The 27728-nt window shown below is 34.9% G+C and overlaps 1 protein-coding gene across 1 annotated transcript; it reads left to right on the top strand.

Moving 5' to 3' along the window:
• LOC139697406 (uncharacterized protein C05D11.1-like) lies at window positions 1–26631 on the top strand. Its single transcript, XM_071596092.1, has 19 exons — window positions 1–193; window positions 359–499; window positions 585–685; window positions 2662–2871; window positions 3759–3881; window positions 9265–9419; window positions 11311–11410; window positions 11642–11911; window positions 13539–13793; window positions 14878–15051; window positions 15263–15556; window positions 16485–16665; window positions 18256–18383; window positions 18849–19057; window positions 20518–20719; window positions 20825–20968; window positions 21692–21852; window positions 23172–23324; window positions 24351–26631. The coding sequence occupies exons 1-19, from the start codon at window positions 19–21 to the stop codon at window positions 24409–24411; spliced, it is 3237 nt and encodes a 1078-aa protein (XP_071452193.1). The 5' UTR covers window positions 1–18; the 3' UTR covers window positions 24412–26631.
• The last annotated feature ends 1097 nt before the right edge of the window (window positions 26632–27728 follow it).

The raw sequence follows: 27728 nt of genomic DNA, 5'->3' as shown, positions 1-27728 counted from the left end.
TTGGTTGAGAGACCGACGATGGCTCCTGTGGATAGCTCGCCGGGCAAGGGTGACGGAGCAAATTATGAATTAATTTGTTCTCTTAAGGCAAATGGCTTAATACCTGTCCATAAATATAGGTCACGAACTACTGGACTGACTGTAGCAATCGCTGAAGTTGAAGGGCCTTTGGTAAACGGTTACTTTTGTTTACGTAAGTGCCCGACAAGGTTTTGTTACTTTTCAATAAGCGTCTTCTATTTTATAGTTTTAAATCTCTGTAAATCATATACGTAGACTTTATGCAAGATTAATGCTTTAAATTGAACGAGTTGCTTCAAGGTTCGGTAATGTAAAAACACTCATTTTGATTAATTAGCAACGGAGACATATGATGATGACGGACTTCCCCATACTTTGGAGCATCTTATATTTCTTGGAAGTGAAAAGTACCCGTACAAGGGTACCTTAGATTTGTTAGCGAACAGATGCCTCGGGTCCGGAACAAATGCATGGACAGGTAATGATAAAGCCTTAAACCCGCATTCACCCCATTCTGATTTGCTTTTAGCAATATATTGAAGGATTTTATCTTCTGACCCTAGATACCGATCATACCTGTTACATGATGACAACGGCTGGCAGCGATGGTTTCCTGAGTCTCATGCGTATATATTTGGACCACATTTTGTACCCAACATTAACAGTGAGTTGTTGTTGAATGGTACTCATTCCTTTTCCCCGGAGTTTTGTTCACCGCACAATTAAGTGTCAAATTTAATTTACAGCCATTATTTCCCTCGTAATTTTCGTCTAAATTTAAACGATTGAGTAATTTTTGAGAGTTGTGACAAGTCTTCGTTTTTTCAATTTCTATCATGCAAGAGAAAGATCGATTTGTAGATTATGATGCGTGAAATGATGCTCGGCGCAGAAGGAACTAGGTAGGCTAGCTGGATGTTTTACAAATTTAATTAAACTTAGAACTACGTCCTTTTGAGTGGTGATATGATATTAGGCCCATGTCTTTCTCTAGCTAGTTGCATACGCTGATATATGGCTGTTGATAGATTGTAGTTGACCAGCAGATTAGTTGCACATACACGAGTAGTCTGATTATAAGAAAAATTACTTAATATACCTCTATTAATAATGCATGATACGATTGTATCGCCCATAAAAAATATTTGATTTGATTGTAATGAAAATTATGAAAAACACCTCTTGATTGAATTAAAACTGTATAAAATAACTTGGCATCATTCAAGTTCTGATAAAACTCCATTGTAGAGCCTGTGTATCCATGCGAACAAAATGGTAACTGAAACCAAATTTTGAGCCTTGGGATTTTTTAGCAGAAGTTTGTTCCTTGGATTTATTTAATGATACACCATTCAAACTTTTTCACTGTTCTTCTGACCGTCCTCGTGTGCGTTATGCTCACATAAGATGTGTACTTGAATGCAGGAGAATTATTTTGAAACCCTGATTATGAAGCAAAAGGGATACTCTAGACAGAGTTGAAGTCACTTTGCTAAATGGCTGTTCTTCTAAGAAAAAAATCTGTGATAAAGAAAAAACCTTAAGTTTGCCAAAATGTTTAACCTGATGCCCCTTACTTATCAATGAAAAATTGCTGTTGTGGTATTTAAAAAAAAGAAAAATATCTCGTGATTCATGATGCTACTAAACTGGCTGAATATATAAATATTTTTGTTCCAGTAAGAAAATTTGGAAGCATGCGACTTTCCAAGAATATTTTTGTGAATACAGCCCTCCAAATACTGCCCTATCCTAGGATCACTCAGAAAGACTACTGTCATGCTGGCTCATCTGCATAAAGCTCACATTATGATTCACTGTTAACTTACCAATAAAATTATCTGTACAGCTATTATGATAGTTTTTTCACTTTGCAGTACACAAAAATGAAGGGTATAGGATTAGAAGGGTATATTTTCTTATGAACAGTTTCTGTGAGAGGAAGGTTAATGCTTGTGTGCCTTTGTTTAAAATGATCCCAGACATGTGCTCTTGCCAGCTTCAAAACGTGCCCTTAAGCTATGCCAAGGTACATCATATTGGTGGACTGAGATGAAGGTGGTGTCATTGTGAGTGGTCCCTTTGTACTGCAGGACACCAGGAGGTTTTAGTCTGGAAACCCTTGCACGACCACTCAAAGGACAAATTATAATTGCAAATAATATGATTTTACTTTGACTATCAAAATCAAATATCCCGTGGATTTTCTGATTAATTTCTCACCAAGCAGCTTGGTAGATAAGGATTTGCTGAGAGAAAAAAACTTCATTGCATGCCGTTTAGGGTCATAATAGCATATAATTAGGAGCTAGGATACAATATTTGCCTTTTGTCCAAAAATATCCCTGACTGAGTGAATTATCATTACATTAAAATATTCTGAAGACACCTCAAAATTGTATGACCGGACACTTCTCCAATGTTTTACCAACCCATGGTGTGTATCTGGGACATGGAAACTTGAGCAGGCAGCATGCCATAGAAATGAGTGTGTTAAGGTTCATTTTAAAATTTGATTAGTCTTTTCATATTCATGTTTTTGTTAATTTTTACGGAAATGTATTATTCATGTAAATGTTAATGCATATTTATTTCAAAACAAGACATTTGATTGCTGTATAACAAATTCACTTTCAACAGGATGCTGGCTTTGTAACTGAAGTGCATCATATTACTGGGGAAGGAGAAGATGCTGGTGTGGTTTATTGTGAAACGCAAGGAACTGAAAATACTGGAGAGTCATTGGTTCACCTTGCTATGTTACGTGCTCTTTATCCAGGTCATTGTGGGTACAAGTCTCAAACAGGTGGTGTCATGAAGAACTTAAGGGAAAGTACTACAAATGTCAAGGTAAGTTAACCCTAAAAATACCTATGTCTATAATTATTTATCATTGACTCTCAATTTAATTTTGGCTCTTTGAGAGAATAAAGAATTCTTATTTTCAACCATATCTAATTTTCATAATTTTAGAGCCCAGGATGCTATCAACTCATTCGGCTCTTTTAGTAGACAGGAAACTCGGTTTATGATTAAAGCGAGTGTGAAAAAATTCAGTCCCGTGGAAATGAATTTCTAAACGTTGCACATGGATGCATATAATTGCTTCATCTTATAATTGTTGTTATAGCAGATTTTTTTTGTGAATTTTGTGACTACATTCTATGTAAATACATATATATATTTGGACCATCCATTAAGTTGTTATTCTAGCCTAATAAATATATATTCTTAAAGGTCCTAGGACAAGAGGATGCTTGGTTTTAAGCATACATTTGAGTATAAATTGCATTTTAATATTGAATGGTTGATATGTAGCTGGTCAACGGCCATAAATAAACCCCCAAATTTTTATGAAGCCTGATTTCAATTTGTATGTATTTAATATTTTAGAGCCATTCCATCAAAGACTGTCTTAGAGTAATATCTTGTGCACATTTATTTATTATTTAACACACGTTGTACACACTTGTGGGAATATTATAATTATATTATTCATTAGTCAAGCGACTTATATGTATTAAGTTAGAATTTTCTCACTTGAATAGTTTGAGGCCTAAGTTCCTCAGAATCAATTCTCATACATGAGTTAAGTTTATTTTTTGAAAGTCACCCTTCAGAATATTATGCATTATGCCCAGGATTACCATTTGCCATGGTGATGTCTGGCTGGTCCAAAGAAGTCTTTAAAATGTATTACTATATGTTTTATTTCTAATTGTACATTTTATTTGCAGGTTCGAAAATACCATAAGGAATATTATAGACCAGAAAATCTAACCGTCATTATCACAGGTCAAGTGAAGCCAGATGAAGTATTTCGTGCTCTTGCTCCTGTTGAAGAGAGTATACTGTCAAAGGTCAGAATATTTTTTTTTAATTTTGTCAAGTTTTCTCTTTCTATGAAAACTTTTGTCTCAGCATTAAGAAATAAAACTTCCTTTTCCTACTAGTGTTTGTTGGTGTTCATTTTGTGGTAAAGTGATAAGATTTAAGTATTTTAGTTAACCATGGCTGATATGTTTTTCATCATAATCCTTCATATGGCAAAATTATATGACAAAAGTATATGGAAATGAAATTGTAGATACCTTGAAATTAACTTTGACAGAAAATTTTTGCATTGACAATTTATATTGAAATGCTGAAGAAAGAGAACTGTTTTGAGAAAGAGCATGGAATAGTTGTATGAACTCAAGCGTTATGGGAGGTTCTATTCCTCTTGTCTTTTTGTTTATGGTTGAGATATTCTAAGGAAGGTTATGTACAGGTAGTTGCCAGGTCACACCTTTCTTTGCCATTATTGTTAAAGTCTTAACAAACTACAGCAATTTAGAAAGCCTTAAACTAACACAGAGTAAAGTATTCAGAGATAACATGTATAGAGTTATTTATTTGGGCACAGCTAATACAACTTGAATAGTTGGGCAAAATTCTTGGCTCCTGAAATTATTTCTTAAAAGTTTATTTCAATTTAATTTCAAGGGCTTGTATCTCATTACAATTTCTAACAATGGCAATCAAATATTATTTCATTTTTGAAACTCACCTATACATACTACCTTGATCAAAAATTTCCCGGAATTTATTCAGAAAATTAAAAATACAAGTTTATTCATCTAAATCTATATTGTCCCCTTCAAAGTAATCCCCATCGACTGCAACACACTTATGCCAGCGCTTGATCCAATCCTCGAAACATTTTTTATATTCGGTTTTTGGTATGTCCATCAGTGCTTCCTGCGATTTTTCCATTACTTCCTCTCGGCTGCTAAAACGCGTTCCCCGTAATGGTTTTTTAACTCGATTGAACAGAAAGAAGTCACAGGGAGCCAAATCAGGTGAATTCGGTGGCTGTTGGATGGTATTTGTTGCATTTTTCGTCAAAAAATTACGAATAATGATAGCACTGTGCGACGGTGCGTTATCATGGTGCAAAATCCACGAGTTTTCTGCCCACATTTCTGGTCTCTTTCGGCGAATTGCTTCACGCAAACATCTCATAACGCCCAAATAATACTCTTTGTTTACTGTCTGGCCTTCTGGCAAAAATTCATGATGCACTACACCGTTGTAATCCATGAAAACCGTCAGCATTGCCTTCTTTTTTGACTGAAAACGACGTGGTTTTTTTGGTCTCGGCTCATTTGGTGAACGCCATTCACTTGCCTGATGTCTGGATTGCGTGTCGTACTCATAAACCCACGTCTCGTCTCCAGTAATGATCCTTTTGATGAATGTGGGATCGGATTCAGCCTCACAAATCATGTCTTTTGCGACGTCAACACGGTCTCTTTTTTGCATGAAATTGAGGTCTTTTGGCACCAACTTTGCTGCTACACGACGGAAACCCAAATCATTAACCACAATGTCTTGGGCGGATCCATAGGCAATGTTCAAGTCCTCCGCTATTTCTCTGATGGTTAATTTGCGGTTATTGACCAACATTTCTTTTACTTTATCAATTTTTTCACCGACTTTCGATGTCGATGGTCTGCCACTGCGTTCATCATCTTCGATTGACTCACGACCACTTCTGAACCGCTCGTGCCACTGGTAAACGACCGTTTTTTTTAGAGAATCGTTGCCGAAACACTTTTCCAACATTTCCAACGTCCGTGCGCCACTAAATCCGTTTTTTACGCAAAATTTAATACAAGTTCGTTGTTGCAAATTTAAATCCATTTCTGAAATTGTAAAAAATCGCCAACACACACAGAGATAGATGTACTCTTGGCTACGTAACTTTTGCAAATGTCAAGTTATGACACTAAGATTTAAAGGGAATATCAACAACAGATGTACCAATTTAACAAAAAAAACAGAACTCAAATCGGAACGATGGGAGCGCCACACGGTGGTTATTCCGGGAACTTTTTGATCAAGGTAGTTTAATAACATTATGTGATGTGATAGACTATAGAAGTTGTTCTATTGTTTCAGGCTTCACTTCGTGGAAGTATTTAATATCCATTACTAAAAAGAAAGAAAGACTCGTACTTTTCCACAGATTTTATTATACGGTACCGTATAATAAAATCTGTGGGAAAGTACGAGTCTTTCTTTCTTTTTAGTAATGGATATAGAAGTTGTGCTTGCACTAGAAATGAATTCATTAATATATGGAAATCACCCATTACTCTAAAGTCAATACATACATATTTCTACAAGGAAGTAAATAGAAAATGGTTGAGGAAACCATGGATTATGGAAAACATAATTAGAAAGATACTTGTGAGAAGGAGATGGATGGATGTAAATGCAAGAGTTGGGTTGAAGCATGTACCAAGTGTTAAATAATCAACTGAGAGGGGAAACTAATGGTGTGAAAGAAGTGCGGTGGAAGATGCAGTGTGAAGATATGGGTATGTGTACAAATGAAGGATGAAATAGGTGTCCTGTACAGGTAGATGAAAACACTCTCAGGAAGTAAGAAAGAAAAGTCTGTGCAAACAATCGAGGTTACGCCAGGTATATTATTGATCCAACCAGGGAAGATTCAATAGAAATGGAAGGAATATATTTAGAGGAACTATTTGGTAATGACATGATGCCAACAAGGTAAGACAGAAGGAGAATGTGATGTAGATGAGGATACCATGGGTTTGGGATGGCGTGGCGGCTAATGTGCTGGCTTCCAACCCAGAGGGCCTGGGTTGGAATGAAATCCTACCACCTATGGCAACTACCATAGGTGGTAGGATTTTTCAGTGGTATCCTGATCACCTCTTGGGGTGCTGCACGGATGTGCATAGCTCTTCAAGTGGAGTACGGCATCCATTGGATGGGACTCTTGATTATGGACACCTTGGTACTTTTTATTAAGTGTAGGCTAATGCCAACACCAAGGTTCTAACCACTCTTCTTCCATTCCCTGTTAATTGTAATGGTGCAAATGCTCATCTGTCAGTTGTCTTCCCTAATAATGCCTCTAAGGGGATAGCTTAGACCCAGGGGTACCTGATGTTGAGATAGAAATGGCATTAAAGAAATCAAAATCAAAGGTGCACGGGTAGGTGACCTGTGAAATTTCCTAAAGGTTTAGGAAAATTTGGGAGGAAGAGTTTTTATGGACAAAATCATAGCATTCATGAGGGATAGATGTAGCCGAGAGATTTTGTCAGATCACTGTTAGTTCAGTTCCTACCTCAACAAGGGAAAGGCAGCCATATATAAGGACTTTAGAACTATGTGTGATTTCACACTCGTACTTAAGTTATTCTCAGGATCATCATTAAGAGGATGGAGAGCAGGGCATATCATTACTTAGAGAATGATCATCTTTGGTTCTGAAAAGGTAGTCATATGAGTGTAAGCGGCAGTAATTCAGTCTTTAGTTTACAGGAGCATAGAAAACAAACAAAAGAAGTATTTGCATGTTTCGTAGATTTGGAAAAGGTATTTGATAGATTGAATTGGGAAAAACTAATGAGTATATTGCAGAAAATAGGAATAGATTGGATGGATAGGAGGCTAATCCACAACCTGTACATGTCTGAGACTGCTCAGAAGCAAGTGAGGGATGGAGAGTCTGGGTGGGCAATATTAAGAAGAGGTGTAAGGTAGGGTTGTCCATTATCACCGGTGCTATTCAATGAATATGTGGAAGAAATGATTGAAGAGGTATGGAAAAAACTGGAGATACAAATTGAAGTCAGCAGTGAATTTTTAAAATCAGTTAAGTTAGGTTATGTAATTCTTGAGGAAGCAGAAAGCTAGGTTAAACATTGAAATACGATGCCATAAACTGGAGCAGGGGGTCAGTTTACCTCTGTTGGAAGTGTTTTGGACTCGGATGGTGAATGTAAGAGGGACAATGGAAGAAAAATTATGCTAGGCAAATAAGCTTTCATGAGGAGGGAATTCATGACAGGGATGTTAAGTAAGGATGGTACGAAAAGGCTCGTTAAAAACTTAATGTGGAGCTTAGTTTTGTATGGCAAAAAAATCATAGTTTTTGGAGCAAGGCTTTTGAAATGTGGGTTGGAAGAAAGATGTAATAGGTGAATTGGGCAGAAAATAAATCAAATAAAGTGCTAGGCTCAGTGGCAGAGGAGTGGAATTGTTGGATAAAATCCAATGGAGGCAGGAAAGGTGGGTTCATTGTTTTGAGTGGCAATGGGATGTTCAAGACTGTGATAAAGGGGAGAAATTTAGGCAGCCAGGGGAGGGGTAGAAAATAGATCAGCATGTTGGCTGGAATGAAGGGAGGAAGGCGATATGTGGAATTGAAGAAGGGTTTATTTTAGTGTCGGATGTCAGGTTTTTTGTAAGGATAGGTATAGAAATATATCATTGTACCACTGTATAGTAAGTCCATTCAAAACCTATCAAAAATGATTGGATATTAATCTTAATAATATATAAATTGAAAATTAATTTGTTTGTTTGGGGACACCACATTAAGATGGTATGGAATGGGGCCTCTAATTTGTTGCATTGATATGGTAAAAATGCACAAAGTAACACAGGCTAGGTTTGATTTGAATGTGCTTTTCTGGAAATTTTTAAACTCAAAAAACTTAAAAAGTTCTTTTTTTCAGCCACAGATGACAGCATATATTTGAGATAGAATTAAAATTTCAAATCGTTTCATTCAACGAGGAGCAAAAATTTAACTGCTGCATTCTTTTCGTAGCTGTTATGTCATTAAAAACGTATATTATGATTTATGCTGACAGCTGGCCAGTTGCTCCGTGCATTGTAAGCAGCTGCTGCAATTCAATAGTCTCAGATTATTTCTTTTAGAATTAAGTTTAAGTACATCAGTTCCTTTTTCAAATTCAGTGTTCTTTATGCCTGGCAAAATCAAGTTGCATATATTGCATTAATGATCAGATTATGCTTGACATAAAACTATCGCAATAATTGTCAACTTACACAATGTTTGTTACCTTTGCAGTATTTCTGAATTATATTGTATCTTAAAAGATAAATCATTTTATTAAGAATTATTTGTATTCTTGCACTCAAAATATTTCCATGGTGCACTTATATAATAATTCTATGATCATTTTGGAATTGAATTATGTTTTCTGCTGTAATATTTGTATTACCAATTACCTGTTTTGGAAACATGATGTTTGTTGATTTCAGTGTTGAAAATGTGGAAGATTTGGCATTGATCTTCCATTTGCAAAAAAATATTGAAATATTTATGGTGTTTTGAAATGGTATGGTGTATTCTTGTATGGTACTAATTCATTCTTCACTTTCAAAATAATAATTTAATTTGTGTGTTAGGGTGAGCGAGGTCCATTCAAGAGACCATGGCAGTCCCCTGTTCCTCCCCTTGAAAAGTCTGGAGACCTTCTCATTGAGTTCCCAAATGATGATGAAGATAATGGGATGGTTTATGTTGCTTGGAGAGGTCCTTCTGCGGTCAAGGAGTTATATAAGTGAGTTCAGAATGGATGGCCTGTTATGTCCTTAGCATTATAAACCTGAATTGATGAGCAATTGTAGTTCAGACTGGTCAAAGGGATTGAAGGATGCATTCCTCTATGAAATAAAATTTCATATCATTGTAATGGCATCTTCAGAAATAGACAGTAAAAAATCCACTAAGTTTTATGCCATAGATTGAGGAACATTTAATTCAATGCAACAATTTCAGAGTATAAAAATCATTCGCCTTGACTGGGATTCGAACCCAGATCCCTCAATATCCGGTCGAGTGCTTTAGCCACTTAAGCTACCGAGGCGTCCTCTTAAACTCTGAAATTTTGGGGCTTTTAAAGGAACTAGATGTTATGACGAAATGCCATACATACAATGTCACAGGCATTCGTATTCGTGCGCGACGCGCCACAGTCCACGAGGCTAAAGCCAACTTTAAACACTTATGGTGTTTATACTTAGACAAATTCCAAAGAAACTGCGGGAGATGCCGCAACAGTAACTTTTAACGGAGTCATCCGCTAATGTGCATTTCAATGCAACAATTTCAGAGTGTAAAAATCATTCGCCTTGACTGGGATTCGAACCCAGATCCCTCAATATCTGGTCGAGTGCTTTAGCCACTTAAGCTACCGAGGCGTCCTCTTAAACTCTGAAATGCTGCTGGAATGAAACTTTTATAAACCTGTTAATGAGTCATCCAACCTGCACAGCCAGACCCTCTAATGATTACACACAAGTCTGCATTGAAGTGCATAATAGTAGATGACTCCGTTAAAATGTTACTGTTGCGGCATTTCCCGCCGTTTCTTTGGAATCTGCAGTAGTGTTTTGGGTTACCAAGGATTTACTCTGATTATGTTTCTTCTCTAGTGTTTCCAGTTTATAGATCTGAGTGATCTATTGAAATATTTTATAGATTATATTAAATCAATTTAAGTCAAAAATAAAACATTGTAACCAATTAAGTTTTACCTGATAAGCCAAGGATTAAGAAATATTCCAGAAAAACTCAGTCAACAAAGATATAACTGACAAGAGTTGACGGAAATATTAGGATAAGAAAAGGTTATTCCTTAGTCGAACAGGAAGTATATAAAGCCAGGCTTAACTCTTTTTTATCTTGACTAACTGAAGTTATCAATGAGAAAATTCTAATGATTCAATCCTTAAAGTAAATTTTTTTTACTTTCTTGTGTCCTCAGAATAGTAATGTGCTTCTTTCTACATCACCGTTTAAAGACTATTATTTTCACTCCCATATTCTATAACTATGAGTAACTAGAAGGAATTTAAGCATTATTTATTTATTTATCGACTTAATTGGGCGAGGTTGAGACTAATAGTCCCTTCTTCCACCTAACCCTACATTACAGGCATTATATTGCAGACAATCACATACAACCAAGCCCTATACAGAGGGAAATCCACCTAGGCGGGAATCGAACCCGCGACCTTTGGGTTGGTAGGCGAGGATGTTACCTCGCCGCCACCGAGGCCGGCAATTAGAATGCTCAGTAAATAAAGTAGTGTTTCAAATGGTGTTTTGAAAGAATAAAACAGCATAAACATTTGATGGCACCATTGTAGAATTATTACCAATGTTGTATATATTAATTAATGTTTTATATACTATAACTGTGTGTGACTACATTTTTCTGCTAAATACTTTTCTGGAACTTACTTAAATCAAATTGGTTATTTTTAATAAATTGGTAATTCCTTTTATTCTAAAAATGTTTAAAAATTATTATGCTCAAAATTATTTTAATTTTTGCTGTTATTTTTGAAGTGCAATGTTTACTCCCTGGAATTCATACACATTGGTTTATTAAAATAAGACGTTAGCTTATATTGTTTGTTTCATAGTATTAATTTTTTATTATACAGGATGTGTGCCTGTTCCATAATTCTGAAGTATTTGACAGACACTGCAGTGAGTCCTCTTCAGAAGGCCTTCGTGGAAACGCCCGATCCTTTTGCTAATAGAGTGAGTTTTTTTCATGGTAGTATTTTTTTGTGAATGAATTTTTTAATATCAATAGCAATTTTAAAATAGTAGAATAATAAGTTTTCATAGTTTCATATCCTTTGTATTTTCTGAAGAAACTGATTCATATTACTTTAAATTTCATTTGTCATGAGTTTTAGCATCTCAAATGCATGTATAAAAAAGCTAACCCTGAATTTGAAGTTGACTCTTTTTATCATTCAACTACAGGTCGGTTACTCACTCATAGAGAACTCGGAATGTGTGCTTTATTTAACCTTTGAAAATGTCCCGCTGAAGAAATTATCTGATGTGAAAGTAAAATTGGAAGAAGTATTGCATGGAGTTCTTGAAGGTAATGATGGATTGGATTTGGAGAGACTTCATAATGTTTTACGGCGTCACATCCTTGAAGCCCTCTCTCATATGGAATGCAGTCCACATGATTCTATTGCTTTTATGCTTGTTGGTGATTGCATTTATGGATCGACCAAAGAAGATGTAAGTTGGTTTAGTATTAACATTAAACTTAAAACTAGATGAAAGAAAGGGCCATTTTGAGTGTTGAATTTATAAGTTCTTTTTCAAAAATCTATACTTGCATTTCAAATCGACCTTTGGATTGATAACTGTGCTTTTTTAAATCAAAATGATTGACAGCTTATGAAATGAAATTTTCTAAGTAAAGTAATCACTTATTTTTCAGGAGAACACTCAATTAAATAGAATTATAATAACAAAGCAATCCATTAGTTTTTGGAACAATTAAATACTTTGCATTTTACAAAAAATTTATGATGCCATGATAAAATATAGTCTACCTGTATATATTAATATAGTTCGTAAATTAACTCTGCGCAAAAAGTCAAGAATTTTATGATCAGTTGTTCAAATTCGTATACATTACAGACTAGCACTCTTAATCCATTACCTAAAAGCAACCATAGTCTGACAGTGTAGCGAGAACAGTTGCATGAATGCTTTGAAATATAAAAAACCTCAAATAAATGATTGCTTTATAACTTGCTGCAACTGCAAAGCTATATTTATGTGGATTTTCCCATTCAGGGTCATGAATCAGTTAAATTCAAACATATTTCATGTGAATTCCAAGAAACTGCGAGAGATGTCACAGCATTAACTTTTAACAGTGTTATGTGCATAAAATATGCATTCGAATGCATATTTTATGTGAATAATTTTCAGTAATACAGTGTTACTTTTGAATTGTGAAGACCAATTTCACATTCTTCTTTCTTGAAAATTGGTCATAAGATACTTTCCCTCCATTCCTCTGGTATTTTTAATTGTGATTATTGTACAGCTCATTAAGACTGTTAGTGATATTCTTGGCACCTTTGCCACACTTCAGTTGATAAGCCATTTGGTTGTGTGGCATAGCCTTTACTATTCTGTTTTTGTTGATAGTTCTATTGTTGATTCTGTTTAATGATAGTTCTGAGTATGATAGATATAGATATCTTTGAATATGATAGATAAAACCAGTAGTAGTAATAACAGAGTGGTGAAACTACTAAAACGATATCATTCATTGAAAAAATTGTGTTATAAATTGATATTGGTACCTTAGTGAAGTGCTTTTGTGAGATGAACTCTTGTATCTTTAATAATAGATGACATTAAGAAAAAAAAGAAGGATTATAATGGTATTATGTTAAAAGTGATACAAAGGAAAGGATTAGCAGCGGAAATACTCTGAAGGAAGGATTAACCAAACTTTTAAATATTGTCCTTACACAGTGATTGTTTTGCACCCAAATCAAGCCCCATGTAACAAATATTTCTAAACATTTAACCAAATGGTAACATGAAAAAAGTACTTCAGCTTCAGTCATCTTTGACCTAAATCTGACATTAGTTGGTGAATGCTGCAGTGTGAGACAAGAACCTGTTTTCAATTTTCAGGATGAATTTAATATCATTAAAAATTATTTTGCTTCTCTTTTTAATAAATAGAAGATAAGTTACTTTGCAACACCTATGGCCCAAATAATCCATAACCCAGTATCACTTACACCCCGACAGTGCCAGATACACTGGAGTATATAAATTTGAATTAATCTCCCTGTCAATATTATAGTCAAATAAGTTCTTTTTTTTAAACTAGTTGGATCACAGGTTAAATCAAGTTGATGACATGCACCTCCTCCTGTCTGAGCCAAAAGAATTTTGGTTGGGATTGATGCGTAAATATCTAGTGGAAGCTCCATCTGTGGTAATACGAGGTGTTCCATCCCGAAGGAAGAGGGAGGAGATGGAAGAAGAGGAGAAGAAACGTATTGAAGCACAGCGAGAGAGCCTTGGTGTCCAAGGCCTTGCCAAGAAGGAGAAGGAGCTTACAGCTGCCACTGAAGAAAATGAGGTTAGTTCAGCGTATTTGAGTTTTAGTGTCATGCTTAATTTTTATGAGAGAGTTTTAATCATTTGCCTCAAATATGTTAGTTACTCTTTCTCAAGTTCAAATCAATTCCATTACTAGATATTGAGAAACAGTATTATCACCTACTTTCACGTGGGCCTTTATTACTTGAGCAAGTATTAATGAGCATAATGCTCAGGGAGGTCTTAGTTCACAGAGAATGATTATGAATTTGGTATGAATAAATGATACAGAAAATTGTCTAATTCATCGCTGTGTCATGCTATGGTTTCCTTGCAATTTCTGTTAAAACTATAATTATCACTTTACATGCATTTGTGTGTAAACTCAAGTACTTGAGTTCTCTACCAATGCTTTTCTAACCTCGAGTTCCCTTGCTGTTAACTATGCAGAGAATAGTTTGCCACAAATTTAGCAATTGTATAGTGAGCTCGATTATTAATTATGTTTGAAGCAATGTAAATAGATTGCTATTTTATAAATATTTTTATAATTTTTTCATGTTAAAAATGTTAAAAGCATTGATCACTTTGCATCTGAAATTATAACATTAAACTAAAGATTATTTTCTTGTCTAATGAGGCTATCTTAAAGCCTCAGTTGTTAGCTTCACTGAAACTATTTCTAATGTCCTAAATTCATTAAAATGTTTTGAATGTGTAGTATTCTTAAGCTGTGTTAAAGTATGTGCTGTGGTTTTGTTTTATTTGAAATTCTTCTTTACAAATGCATATGAGCCTATTAAATTGTTCAGTTAAATTTGTTCTGGGATCAAATATTTATTAAACTAAAATCTAATTAAATGGAATGAAATTAAAAATGTAGATATTTTTATCTTCTTATGTATGTATAAATTTGGAATGCATGTGAGGATTTCGTGGAGAAAATGATAAAAAGGAATTAAACTAAGATTCTGTATTAGAAACAATAATTATCATAAAAAGCTATCCTATGCATAATTTTTCTTATGTCTTTACTGTCATGACTTGTTTAATTAATTCTAATATTATTGGGTTAATGAATTAATAAGATTCTTTTTATAAAGTGAAATTTTCTGAACTTCCAGAAACCACCACCAGAGCCTTTGTTGCGTGGAATTCCCATTCCGAGCATAGCCAGTATTCATTTCCACCCAATCAACAGTTTTACTTCTGACAAGTATTTCTTACACCCTAATATTGATCTCGCAGCACTTCCATTCCGTCTTCACCTTGATGACCTTCGTACCAACTTTGTTTATGTAAGTCTTGTTATCATTGCCATTTAGTCCATAAGCAAAAGTCTTATCTTGTGTGCCCCCATTTTATTGTACACATATTTCATATTTTTATAACATATTAAATGCACTGCATAGTAAAGCAGTAACTTTTTAAAATTATTATCCAGGCTTACTCTTTTTATTAATTTAAAGGTGGGTTAATCCATGCTATTTTCAATTAATCCTTCTACAGATCTTTATTTTAATGGACACATCCCAAATGGAAGCTAAGATGCGCCCATACCTTCCCTTATTATTGGAGACCTTGTTAGAGTCTCCAATGACTTTCAAGAACAATGAAGGAGGAGAGTGGGCAAAAAGCATTACCACAGGTGGTGATGGTGCTGAGGAAAAGTTTGTTGGCCACGAAGAAGTGGTGGCCCGCTTAGAAGCTGATACTGTCTCTGTTGCTACTCACTTAGGCTTGGAGGACACAGCAAGATTCACCTGTGGAACCTACTCCCACACAGCAGTTCTAGCTCTCCAGGTAATAATTACTCATTGCAGGAGTTCTGTGTACAGAATTGTTATCTTCACAATGCTTACATTAACTATATGATGGTCCCTGATGGCAATTTCATGGACAACCCTGTAGCAATGACTGTGATGTATATTTGGCTGTGTGTGTCTGTAGTTCTTTTGTATCAAAATTACAAGACAAAAATTCACTAGTCACTCTGCCATCTACTAGGAAAGCAAAAGTTATGAGCATTTGATTTTTGAAATTTTTATCAACTTTTTAATGTTTATCTAATATGATATTTGGCTTGTGTATATCCCCTAGAAATAAAAATTAGGAATTATCTAATCATGTTTTAAGGTTATTAGAATTTTAAATGCCAGAATGGTTCATGTTTTAAATAGAAAATAATTTGTTTCTATCACATTTTTATGCATGATTTACCTGTTAGCTCATCCTATTTTATGATTTTACGCTAGATTCACATAAGGGGGGCCTAATTTTTAAGGGAACAAGGGTAGTTGTGGAATTTTCTCTGAAATTTTGATCTGTCATCTAGTGACAAATGGGGGTTCAATTTGTAGTTTTGCATCAATTAAATGGTGCTGTGCCTTGCAAAATATTATAATGCCAGGCTCAGAACCTCTCTTGTTGCTTATGGAGTATGGTGTAATGGGACTTGTGGCTTCAAAACTTGCAAATGCCTTGCATAATGCATATGTGCCTTTTTTTAAAAAGTGTTGAAGATGTGGCAGGTTTGTCTTTTACCTATCTCTACTTTTAAACACCTTACCTGGCTTAATTTTCCTTCATATTCTCATGCAAGTGCCTTCAGTCATAATTTATTCTTTTAATTCATGAACGCAAGTTTGCATGTCTCATCATCTTAATTGTTTTTATTGGGTATAACATGTTTTGGGATGAGCAAAATACTCATCAAGTTTTATATTTGCAGGTGGAACCCAGTAAGTACAGCAGAGGGGTTGAGTGGGCCAGAGACATTTTGAAGGCGACTAAACTAACTCCAGATCGACTGCGCACAATAGCAGCTAAAATGGTGAATGATGTTGCTAAGGCAAGACGCAAAGGAAACTCTGTCACCTCTGCTCTGATTCGTGGATTAGTGTACAACAAATGTAAGAATTGGCAAAAATTTCTAGCATCCACAAAATGTTTTTTGGTAAAATTTTTTATTTAATACAAATATGAAATTTTCAACAAAATATGATGAAGTTGAAAATGTGTTGCCATTCACATATATTTATTCAATTAATCTTGTAATTTTCTACTTTTTACAAGGTCATGGTACTTCTTTATTAATGGCATTATGTGTCATTGTAAGATCATCATCACATGCTTATTTGTATCTTGTGATAATTAAACTGGGAGATGTGAGGTAAATATTATAAAATTCCATCATAGACAGATGCATTTGTCAATAATTAAATTGTAAAAATTTTGTTGGCATTGTTTTTCTGACGATATCATAATATGAAGTTTTGTACCTTCTTTCTAAGTCTTCTTTGATGGAAAATGTGAAATGGGACAAGGTAATTGGGAATCAGAATGGTGTGGTGGCTAATTTACTGGCTTCCAACCCAGAGTGCCCGGGTTTGAATCATGGAGGCAGGAGATCTTTTACAGTGGTATCCCTATCCCTGCTTGGGTGCTTTGTGGATGGTACTGTGAGTGATTATCCCATCCATTGGATGGGACGTTAAACTGAGGAACCCATGGTGCCTTTCATCAAGAGTAGGCTAATGCCGACACCTGGGTTTTCTCTACCCTTCATCCACTCCCATCCATTCCTCATGGTGCAATGGTCCTCAGCTGTTGGAGAAGTCAGAAAATCAACTTTTACTCTGTTAGAATTAATTTTTGGCACATATCATAAGGGAGAAATGTCCCTATTTGCCTTTTTAATTGCAAAGTAGTTCACAAAAATCCTTTCATGGAAGGCTGGGTAACTCTGCTGATGGAAATGCTGCTTAATTTTCTAAGAGTGTATTTTATATGATACCAGAGTGATTAGTTTATTTTTATAAAGAGAAACTTAGTGGTTTTGTTCCCTGGCTTCCTTGCTTCCTAGAAATAATATCTTTATGCTGTGAGTTATTGTTAGACTACTTTATGGAATGATTCTTTAAAACTCGTGACTGAACCTCAAGTATTACCCTCACCACTCATCGAATGCTAGTTGATGGGCTTAATTGAAAAAAAAAGTTGAAGTACTATCAGAAACTGAAAAATTTCTCTCTCAAACTTGGAAAAGTATGGAAATTTGTTGTTTGCTGGATAAACAAGATTTCGAGAATATTAATTGATTTAATTAATTAAGAGCAAGAAAGCAGAAAGGTATTGCCCGTGTTATGTGGTCCATTGCATAATATCACTCTTCTCTGCTCATAATATTACTGTATTAATACTCTTCTGAATAATGATACAGGGTGCGGCAACATAACTTCCTTTTTTTTCAAATGCAAAATGCTTTCATAAAAGGAAGTTATGTTGCCACACCCTGTATACTATATATGTACAAGGCTTCAATTAATTCCGTAATCAGTCACTCACTGAATGGTCTCTCAATAAACTTAGCTGACCAAGCCAAAACTTTGTGTTTATAATGGTAATAATATAATAATTACTCACCAGCATCTGATTTTGTACTCACTGCATTTTTCTCGTTTAACAAGGATTGTAACTATTCTTGATTTTTAATACTACAGATAGTAATTTCTACTCTTCGGGGTTGATGCGGCAGTACAAATTCCTCACCAAGTTGCTGGAGCGCTTAAACCACCAGCCATCAGGGTCAAATTCCAGTGATTGCTCAAGTGATCCTAACTCAAATGAAGTGAGTAATAAGTTAATTTATTTTTGTTTTGTAGTTAATAATAAGAGACCAGATAATGGATTAGTCTTATTGGTCAAGGTAGGTTTTCGATGAATTCATCACCTAAGCACTGCTACATTTAGAAGCCCCAGCTAGCATGGCATTAAACAAATACTGTTAAACCTGCATAACAATGAATCATTCTTCAACCCCAATGACTTCCTGCCTCTCCTAATTCCATATGACATACATATTCATTTACTACCTATATCTTGCTTACCCTATATTCCCACTCCCCTTAATGACAGTTTTGAACATTTCATTACCACACACAAAGCTATTTGTCAATAATTCATGAGAAAAAAGCTAGAATGTTTGTATATTATATGTGCCTCCTCAATCTGACCCATTTCCTAGTTCTTAATTATTTAGTTACAAAACCAAGATGCTTTCATTAGATATTTCAAAATAGTTGTGCATTCATAGGTGGCTGTATCATCAACCTCTGGAGACAGTGGACAAGAGGCTGCTGTAGTAGCTGAAATTGAAGCAGCAAGAGCTGCCTTAATTTGCCCTTCAAATATGGCTGTTCATATTGCTGCCAATGTTGGTGCCATGAATGATCAGGGTCAAAATATTGTAGAGCCATGGTCCAAATTTATGTCTTTGGACACCACTGTTGAATGTGACAAAAAGTAAGTGTGTTACATGGATTTTAACAAGAATCATCATGGAGAAATTTGTTTGGAAGTTCTTTATGAAATAATTTGCCTAACAATTGGCAGCCTTTCTACTTACTAATTTTGAATCAATTTTAATTCTTTTTTATGGAGCACCTCAAAGCATTAACAATCATCTTGTCCTTTGAAGGTGTAAACTGGCAGAATATGACCACAACTGACCGCAATTCCCGGCCTATGAGATGAACTTTATGTACTCCTCCATGTTCTCGAAAAACAGCCTGCATCTTATGGGCTGGGGTTGTATAGGTATAACGTGAACCTATAAGTGCAAGCCTATTCGCCAGAAAAATACTATTGTGAATTTTTCCCATATCAGGCTTAGAGAATGGTTGCCTTTTTACAAATTGCGATAATGCCATTCTTTTGAGTCATTACTAAGCAACAGAGTTTAAATATTTTGTTGAAATTACTTCCTAAAAAAATTCCAAATAAATCATAAATATGTGCAAAATAGCACGTTTAGTTTATCTCACACGTGCTACTGCTGTGAAACTTAATGCACATAAATATGTCACCCTTCTACTAATGTATACATACATTGTATCTTTCCTGATAAACTCTAAGTCTACAGGCATTCAACCTTATGTAGTTGAGTGTTGTAAAGGCATTCAAAATGGTTGCTTTTAATTCAAATTTCTATAATATCAAAATAATTACAAAAACTAAGAATCACATACAAATTTATTATTTTAAGTATATGTATTTTGAAAATGCACTCATATTATGACTACTTGAAATTTTCAAGCTGTATTATGAAGTGAACCTGCAACTTCTGTTACTCTACATCAGCAATCTTCAAACTTTTAATCTCTGTGACGTGAAATAAATATTCCATAGTCTTTTTTCTAATAATGTTTACTGTGATGTATCTGTATCAGGCTAACATTTGTTGTTGACTATGATAAAAAGAAATATTTCATTAAACCACATTAAAAATTCCTGATGCACTCCTTCAGACCTCTAATGATACATCAGTGTGCCATATATGTGGTGGAAGATCACTGCCCTGTAACAAGATAATTTATATTTTTTGAATGTTTTGAGCTTATTCTGAGAACTAAACAAAGTTTTCCCTTATCCATTTGTTGTATCTCAGTGTATTTGACCATAGTTAATTCAAAGGGCAGGTGTTTGAAAATTTAGTTTTCTGGGGAATTTCAGTTTGGTCTTCAATCTCATGATCATGTTTTTTGGAGGCATTGCAGCATTCATCTTTGGGTTGAGTCCCTTCCGCCTGGAAAATAAAATCTGCAATTTCTCGTAAACATTGTCATGAAAATAAAGACCCAAAACATTGAGAATTTCTGGAAAACCTTGAATTTCCAGAAAAAGTGCCGCGGAAGCTTCTAAAAGAATTGAATATTCAACCGACTTAAATACTTATCTGCAGTAATTACTTATTTTTTCCCCAGGCTCAAAGTCACTCCTGATTGGCAATTAATTCACGATTGGATTAGAAATGGTGAAACACCTAATGAATTTCCTGGCTATGTTCTTGGTGTTGGATGTGTGGAGTCTGGTTTTCTGGAGCAATGTACCAACTGTATTAGTGATTTTTATCATCAGGATCTTCCTGCTTTGCTTCTGTTCATTCAATATCTAACTCAGTTGGAGGTAGGTTCATTCAGTGATTTTAGGATTTTGTTTGGCTGGGAAATTTTAGGATCCCTTCCAAGTTTCAATGAATTACAGATTTAAGTTCATGTCTCTACTTTTCAGGGTCCAATGTGGCGACAAATACGGGGCTTAGGTTTAGCCTATGGCTATAACATCCACCCATGCATGACTGAAGGGCTTCTCTACTTCACCCTTTATAGGGCAACAAATGTAGTTGGTGCATACAGGGAAGCAAAAGTTATTGTGGTAAGTGAAAATATTTCTTGGCAGTTCATTTTGGTGTGTAAAATTCACACAATAATTAGGGGGGGCAGTTCCTTTCCCTGGCCAGCTATGGTTCCCTAGTACCCAAAAAATTACACAATCTTGGGTGAAGCTGAAGGTCCCCAGAGTGGCTTAGCTGGGAATTAAACCAGGGTACTCCATTTATATATATGTATCATGTAAAGAATCATGGCAGTTGTTTGCATAAACTCCCCGCAGATTTCAGTGTAATTTAAGCTTCCTCAATAACTCAAGTGGTTAAGAGCATCAAAGGCTGGCTGGCTGGTCAAAAGGTCTTTGGCTCAAGTCCTGGTCTAGGAAACTTTTTTGTTTGTTTTCAGCTCAATTCTACTTTCTCCCTCGTTAAATTTCAGGGCTATAAATTGAATAAAAATATTTATTATATGTGAGCTAATTTTTTTCTTATCATAGAAAGGAACAGTAATAAGCTTTTATTTTGTCGAAATAAGGGCACTGTTGGATCAAGTGTCAGACTGTTACAATGATTTTGGTTAAAAATGATGGCTGTTTAAACTTAATTTATTACCCATAAAATATATGTTGTTCTATTTGCTGTCCACTATCCTCATACCAGCTTTATCGCTTTCTGGAATCTTTGCATCTCATTTCTCATGCAGCATTTTAAATTTTTAATAAAGATCATTGTTTGTTGTATGGCATAACATTTCATATTTTCTTTTGCAGGAAGCACAGTTGGAGGAAGATGCCTCTTGGGAGGAGGCTTTGATAGAGTCTGCTCGAAGTTCACTTATATTCGAAGTGATAGAAAGAGAGAAAAGTGTCCGAGATGTAGTTTCTCAATCTCTTAGCTCATATTTCAAGGGTGTAGGCCATGATTACAGCAGGTGTGTAATAAGTTAATTTAATCAGATCACTGGTATCTTTTACAAATGTTGTCAGAGCTTTGCTTATGGGGTACATGCACAACTTTTGTTTGCTGAAAGAGCAATACCAGAGTCTTAAAGGGTCATGGAGACTTTGTTCTTTCCAATAGGGGAGAGGGTTAAAATGGCTAGAGGATGTAAACCAAAAATCTCAAAGGAAGGTGGACCCAGAGGACATGTCATTGCTCTCAAAACAGTAAATACAGGGTGCGGCAACGTAACTTCCTTTTTTTCAAATGCAAAATGCTTTCATAAAAGGAAGTTATGTTGCCGCACCCTGTATTAACATTGCTGTTGCCATTTTGAGGGAAGGTCATTGAATAACACTAAGAGACCTATGAAGAGAAATAATAAAAATTTTATTGGGTGCCACCCACTCATTGGTAACAAAAATTTAACTCTTCACACATGTTTGTGCAAAGTGGGTTCAGACTGCTCACCCATTAACAATGGGACGTTTGTGTGCAGGCTTGTTATCAATTGAATATAACGTTCACGTAGATAATGTTTCTTTGGAAAGTTATTACTAGATGGAATTTGGCTACAATATTTTGATGCTAAGAGCAAACAGTAAAACTTGATTTGGAAATTGCTGGCATCACCACACCTAAACAAGCTTTAGTGGTGGCTTCAGCAGAGAGAGTAATGGTTATATTGTTTTTTGATATTCAGGGAATGGGGTATCTTCATGTTGTACCAGCGCACACAACTGTAAATGCAGTATACTAAAGGTGTTTACTGAAAATCCTCCAAAGCCATATAAATCTCATTTCGCTTGATCAAAAGATCACATTTCAGAGCAACAGTTAGAATACTGCATGATGATAATGAAAAACCTAAATCCGCAAATGTTGTTGCTCAATATCTCTCAAAAATCAATGCTAAGTGTGTTCCTCATTCTTCCTATCCTCCAGTCCTAACCTCATGTGGCTTTTTACCATTCCCTAATACCCTCATGGAAAGCATTTTTATCATCAGAAGTGGGTGTAGGTGAACTGAGCATGATTAAACTTAAATTGGTTGCCACTCATGAAAAATTGTAGTCAAATCAGTGAAACTCTCACCACATATGCATCACACATTAAGTTAGTGATATAAAAAAATTAAATTTTTATCAAATGAATTATTGAAATAAGAAATGTGTTCTTATTAGTTACTGTACAAGCCTCATATATTGAAGCTGTAGTGCATATTTATTTAATTTAATACACAATTATAATGTGAAATTTAATTTTACAAAACATTAAAAATCTAACAATTTGTTTGTTATTTATACATAGGTACCTTGTCAGTTTGATCCCCAAAGTTACAGTGGAAGATTTAAAGCGTGTTGGAAAGCAATTAGTGGCACCTCTCTTTGACCCAAAACGTTCAGTGACCACCATTGTTTGTCACCCTTCAAAAGTGGAAGAAGTTGTCATGGGATTCAAGGAGTAAGTCTTTTAATCTTTCTATTTATTAAAATGTACTGATTCTGTTCATTTAGGCATTTTGTTGATATTCCATTTTCACAATAAGAAAAATGTCTTTTGTAATATGGTATTTTGATATGTAATTTCCCTTCATATTTTCTACCATAAAAAATTGATTTTAGTTTTATGGTGGCGAGTGTGTTAATGACTGCTATTTTTTAAATATATGTCAATAATGCTACAAGGTGTTCAAAATATCATGTTATCATAATAGGGATGTCAAGAAAAAATGCTAACTCTTTAATTCCTCATTGGCTTTAAAACTAATTGTAGTTGAGAAAAATTATCTTTGACAATGTAGGTGCACAGATGAAAATGTCATTATGGAATTATTTTCTGTAGTTGTGATTTTTACTTTGCATCCTATGCCAATACCTTAAAAATAAGTTCACTCTTCAATAAATTGAGATGAAATTTCCATACAAATACAAGACAAGTAATGGATTCATGTATTTAAGGTTATGTGATGTAGCAAGTTAAGCTCTTGAGAGATGGAGTATATAATAAATGGGCCTGTAGTATAAATATTGTCAACCGCCGAACCACCGTTAATCAACCTGATGGTTAATTTAATAATGGAGGTTAGGGTACACCCATTACTAGCCCAAAGGCATGTGAAAGTCATGCCTCAGGGTAGGGAGCGAGATCCTTTTCCTGTTCTGCATATGGTTTTGCAGGACTATCTGGCACCAGGAAAGTCACAGCTTTGGTGAAGCTGAGGGTGCTCCTGGGATTCAAATTAGGCCCTTTGATCAGTAGCCCAGTGAGTTACTGCATCCCCCTTACTAAACATTGATATAATATAATGCAATTCAGAGGCTTGCTTGATGTTTTGAAGTCAAGTATGCCTCTGTATAACGGTGGGCAAATCCAACACACTGCTCTTTTTTGTTCATGAGCATCACCGCCTTGTATATATTTCTGACCAATTATCTTATCCAGGTTATCAAAATGAAATGTATTTTGATGTAATTTTTCTTTTCTCAGGATGGACCGTTCTTTGACAGTATGCCCCTCCCTTGAGAAAAGTTTCCTGGGTGACTGGTGATGGTGCTTTATTTCAGTTGACCTAATTTATGGTAACACAATTAGTAAAATTTCATCAATAATATGTTAATGCTGATTACAAGGGTTTAACAAATGTAATAACTGCAGAAGAACTTTAAAATTTGCCTTGAGAGACAATTGGTGTGTGTGCCGTTTTGTTTCTATGTAAATTCAATACTTTTATAAATTTATATATTTGTATTTGTCTGCCTTGTGAGTTGAGAATATTGCTGTGTGATTTAATATGGTAATATTAAAACTGATTGTTCTAGCAAATATTTTATTTTCCCCAGGACTTGTATTGCTAAAAAAATTTAAATTATAGTTATGCATTTGGTTCTGAAATAAAGTTTGATATGACACTTATAATCACAGAAGGAATTTGTTACTCCCTACCTTTGCTGGTTTCAACTTTGATAAAGTCCTTGTAGAAAAATCTCCACCTTTCAAGATCAAATTTTATGTTTTTCTTGACATTCTGCCTAAAATTACTATTTTCATTAGCTTGGTCATGAGATTTCTCTGTATTGCAAACATAAAATTGTATAATGATAAACTGTTTAAGATAAGTTAATTTTAGTGACATTTGTGATTGAGACAAATCTGAATTGGTTCAATAACATTCAAATGGTTGTCCCTGCAGTAAGTAGTTTGTATGTGTTAACGAGTTGTACATGCTCTGTAATAATGCTCTCACAGTTTTATTCCAGTGCTGCCTACTTGTGTTTACCTTTTCATTACATTTGTCTGGTCAGAAAGTATGGTCAATTGATTATGATCAGAATTTGTTCATTCAAGAAGCAGCATTCATTCAGTGAGTATGTAAAGGAATTTATGGTTTTGTGATAGACATGAGCATCTAAAGATGGCCATGAATGAGCGAAAAAGTGTCTAGAAAACCTATAATCAGGAAAAGTTAAGTTTTTCTAAATGGTCAAGGAATATGTCAGACCTTAAGGTTTGAAGCGTAATATTTGGTTAAATGCAGTACATTGTTAAAGGAAATTTGAGCATGAGATGCATGGCATCAGCATCGAGTAACTGAACTGCTCTCAGCAGATGAAAAATAGGCCCTTGTTTTGGCTACTTATGACCCACTTGAAGGCATCAATATTAATGACACGTTTTAAAAAACTCGTGAATATTTTGCACTTCTGGGTTTATGGATATAGTAGCCAGATGCTAAACCTATTCTTCAGAGTAGGAGACTTTGATTACTCCAAACCCAGGACTCGCATCTGTAAGATGATGTATTGCACTTGACCCTATTTTTTCCGCTCAGCTTTAACGAGCAAATTCACTGCCTTGCAGTTTCATCAGCAATCACAACAGCGAAAACTGCTATATTTCAATAGTATATATCTTTTTGACAAATGTTTTTGGCATTCATAAATTGGATAACTAAACATACTTTTTACACTTTGAGATTTTCAGTTTCTTTTGAAATTTTAAACAAGCATCACAATGCCTGAGGAGAATTAAGACCACCTTTACATGGTCCAAGCTGAATTGTAACTGAGGATTGGTAAAGTCATATGTGTGGCATTCGTCGACCCTCTTGCTATGTGAGCAAATAGATATTCTTTCTGGATGACCCTATTATTTTACATCTTGCATTTAGCTAACCTAATAAAATAGGCATAAAGGAAACGTGTGCGTGACTTCAGCTTAGCAACTTCAGTCTTGTAACTGACCATATAAGTTAACACTCACTTTGCTCATCTCAGCAACTCCCAAGTAATTAGCAGGTCACTTGGGTGATTGGGAGAATCCACAATCACTGTGGCCACAGATGAGCAAAATGTGGTGAATAACTGCAAATCACTGGGAGAATGTAGGAAATGCTCAACATTCTCCCCGATTACTGAATGATTTACATTCTCTGCTGCCGCACCAGGTTTCATAGTAGTTGCTGTCAAGACCAATATGTCTGCAGCTATAGTCAGTGGAGGTCACAGCTTATTAGTTTCTATTTGATCTCTATTCATGTTTATTTCAGAGGGGATAATGTATCATTATTTTTTTAATACTCATATTGCAGTCACTTTTATTCAAGTGTATGAAATTTTGCTTCACTTGTCTCAATGGAGTAAATGCATGTGGGTAAAGGATTTAAACATGTTGAAAATATAAAATCAAAGTGTGATGTATCTACTGTAGCTATCTCAACAGAACATGTCAAAAATGTATTGAGCCATGGAGTCAAAGCTGGGCTAAGAAAGAGGAGTTCATTGAAGTTAATAAAATCTGAAATATCTATCTTACTTTTTAATCAGTTCCATTGTCATACTTTGAAAGGAACTAAATGATGACAAATCATAACTTTGTGATTCCACAGAATGTTATTTAGATATGACCGTGGTTTCCACATTCAATATTGTCATCCAGTGGTGATGACGTTGGACATATAAACCCAGGTCGTGTCTCAATAAAATTCTGTTGCCTTACATAGTCATAGTTTTTCATTATAAAATGAATCTATTCCATAAATTCACACCTCAAATAACCAAAGTAACCAAAAAACTTATTTTTAAACACCCAAATTTAACCTGGTCTATGATTAAGACCACAAACATTGTGTGCTACCTTGTGTAGCTGAGTACACAGTCTCATTGCTTTTTAACCTTCAGTACATATGTGCTTTCACATGTATTTTATCTAACCATATACTGATATTGACAACATGCAAAAACAACGTCATTGAAAACATTTATAAACAAAATGCAATGTGAAAAATGGTTATTGACCTTGACTTGCATTTCTTCATTGTGGACAATCTGTGGTTACAGTCCTTGGTAAATATTTGGCGGTGGTAGTGGTTACTATGGGAATTGATCAATAGCTAAGGCCAATTATGTTATCAATATTATTATTTGGCTGTCTACTGTGTAAGCTAGGTTTAGAATGAGCACAAACTTAGCACCCCTGTATTTCTTGGCCTTACCCAACAAGACACTACCTGTCACTACTGCAATAAACCCTTCTTCAATTAATAATGATAATAATTTTTTTTGGTTTCTATAAGGCATATTTGTAACAAGTATGGCACACATGACATTGTTTGCACTTCTTTTCAGACGTCATTGAGTCGGTATTACAGAGTCAGCATACATATATCTCAAAAAAATAAAAGTATAAGCAAGTGAACAGAGTAAAAACCCAAAACAGGAGTCGGGAGCAGTAACAAGAGGATTTTCATTGAGTTATTTATGAATGAAATCATATTCCTAGAGAATGAGAATTGAATTCATCAACTGTATAGCATTGATTATCTCAAAGGAATTGATATAGTTTACTCTTAAATAGCAAAAAATTATA

This window comes from Hetaerina americana, unplaced genomic scaffold (assembly GCF_022747635.1).
Source record: "Hetaerina americana unplaced genomic scaffold, ioHetAmer1.1.p SCAF_76, whole genome shotgun sequence".
NCBI lineage: Eukaryota > Metazoa > Arthropoda > Insecta > Odonata > Calopterygidae > Hetaerina > Hetaerina americana.
This window is presented reverse-complemented; position numbering and strand designations above follow the sequence as displayed.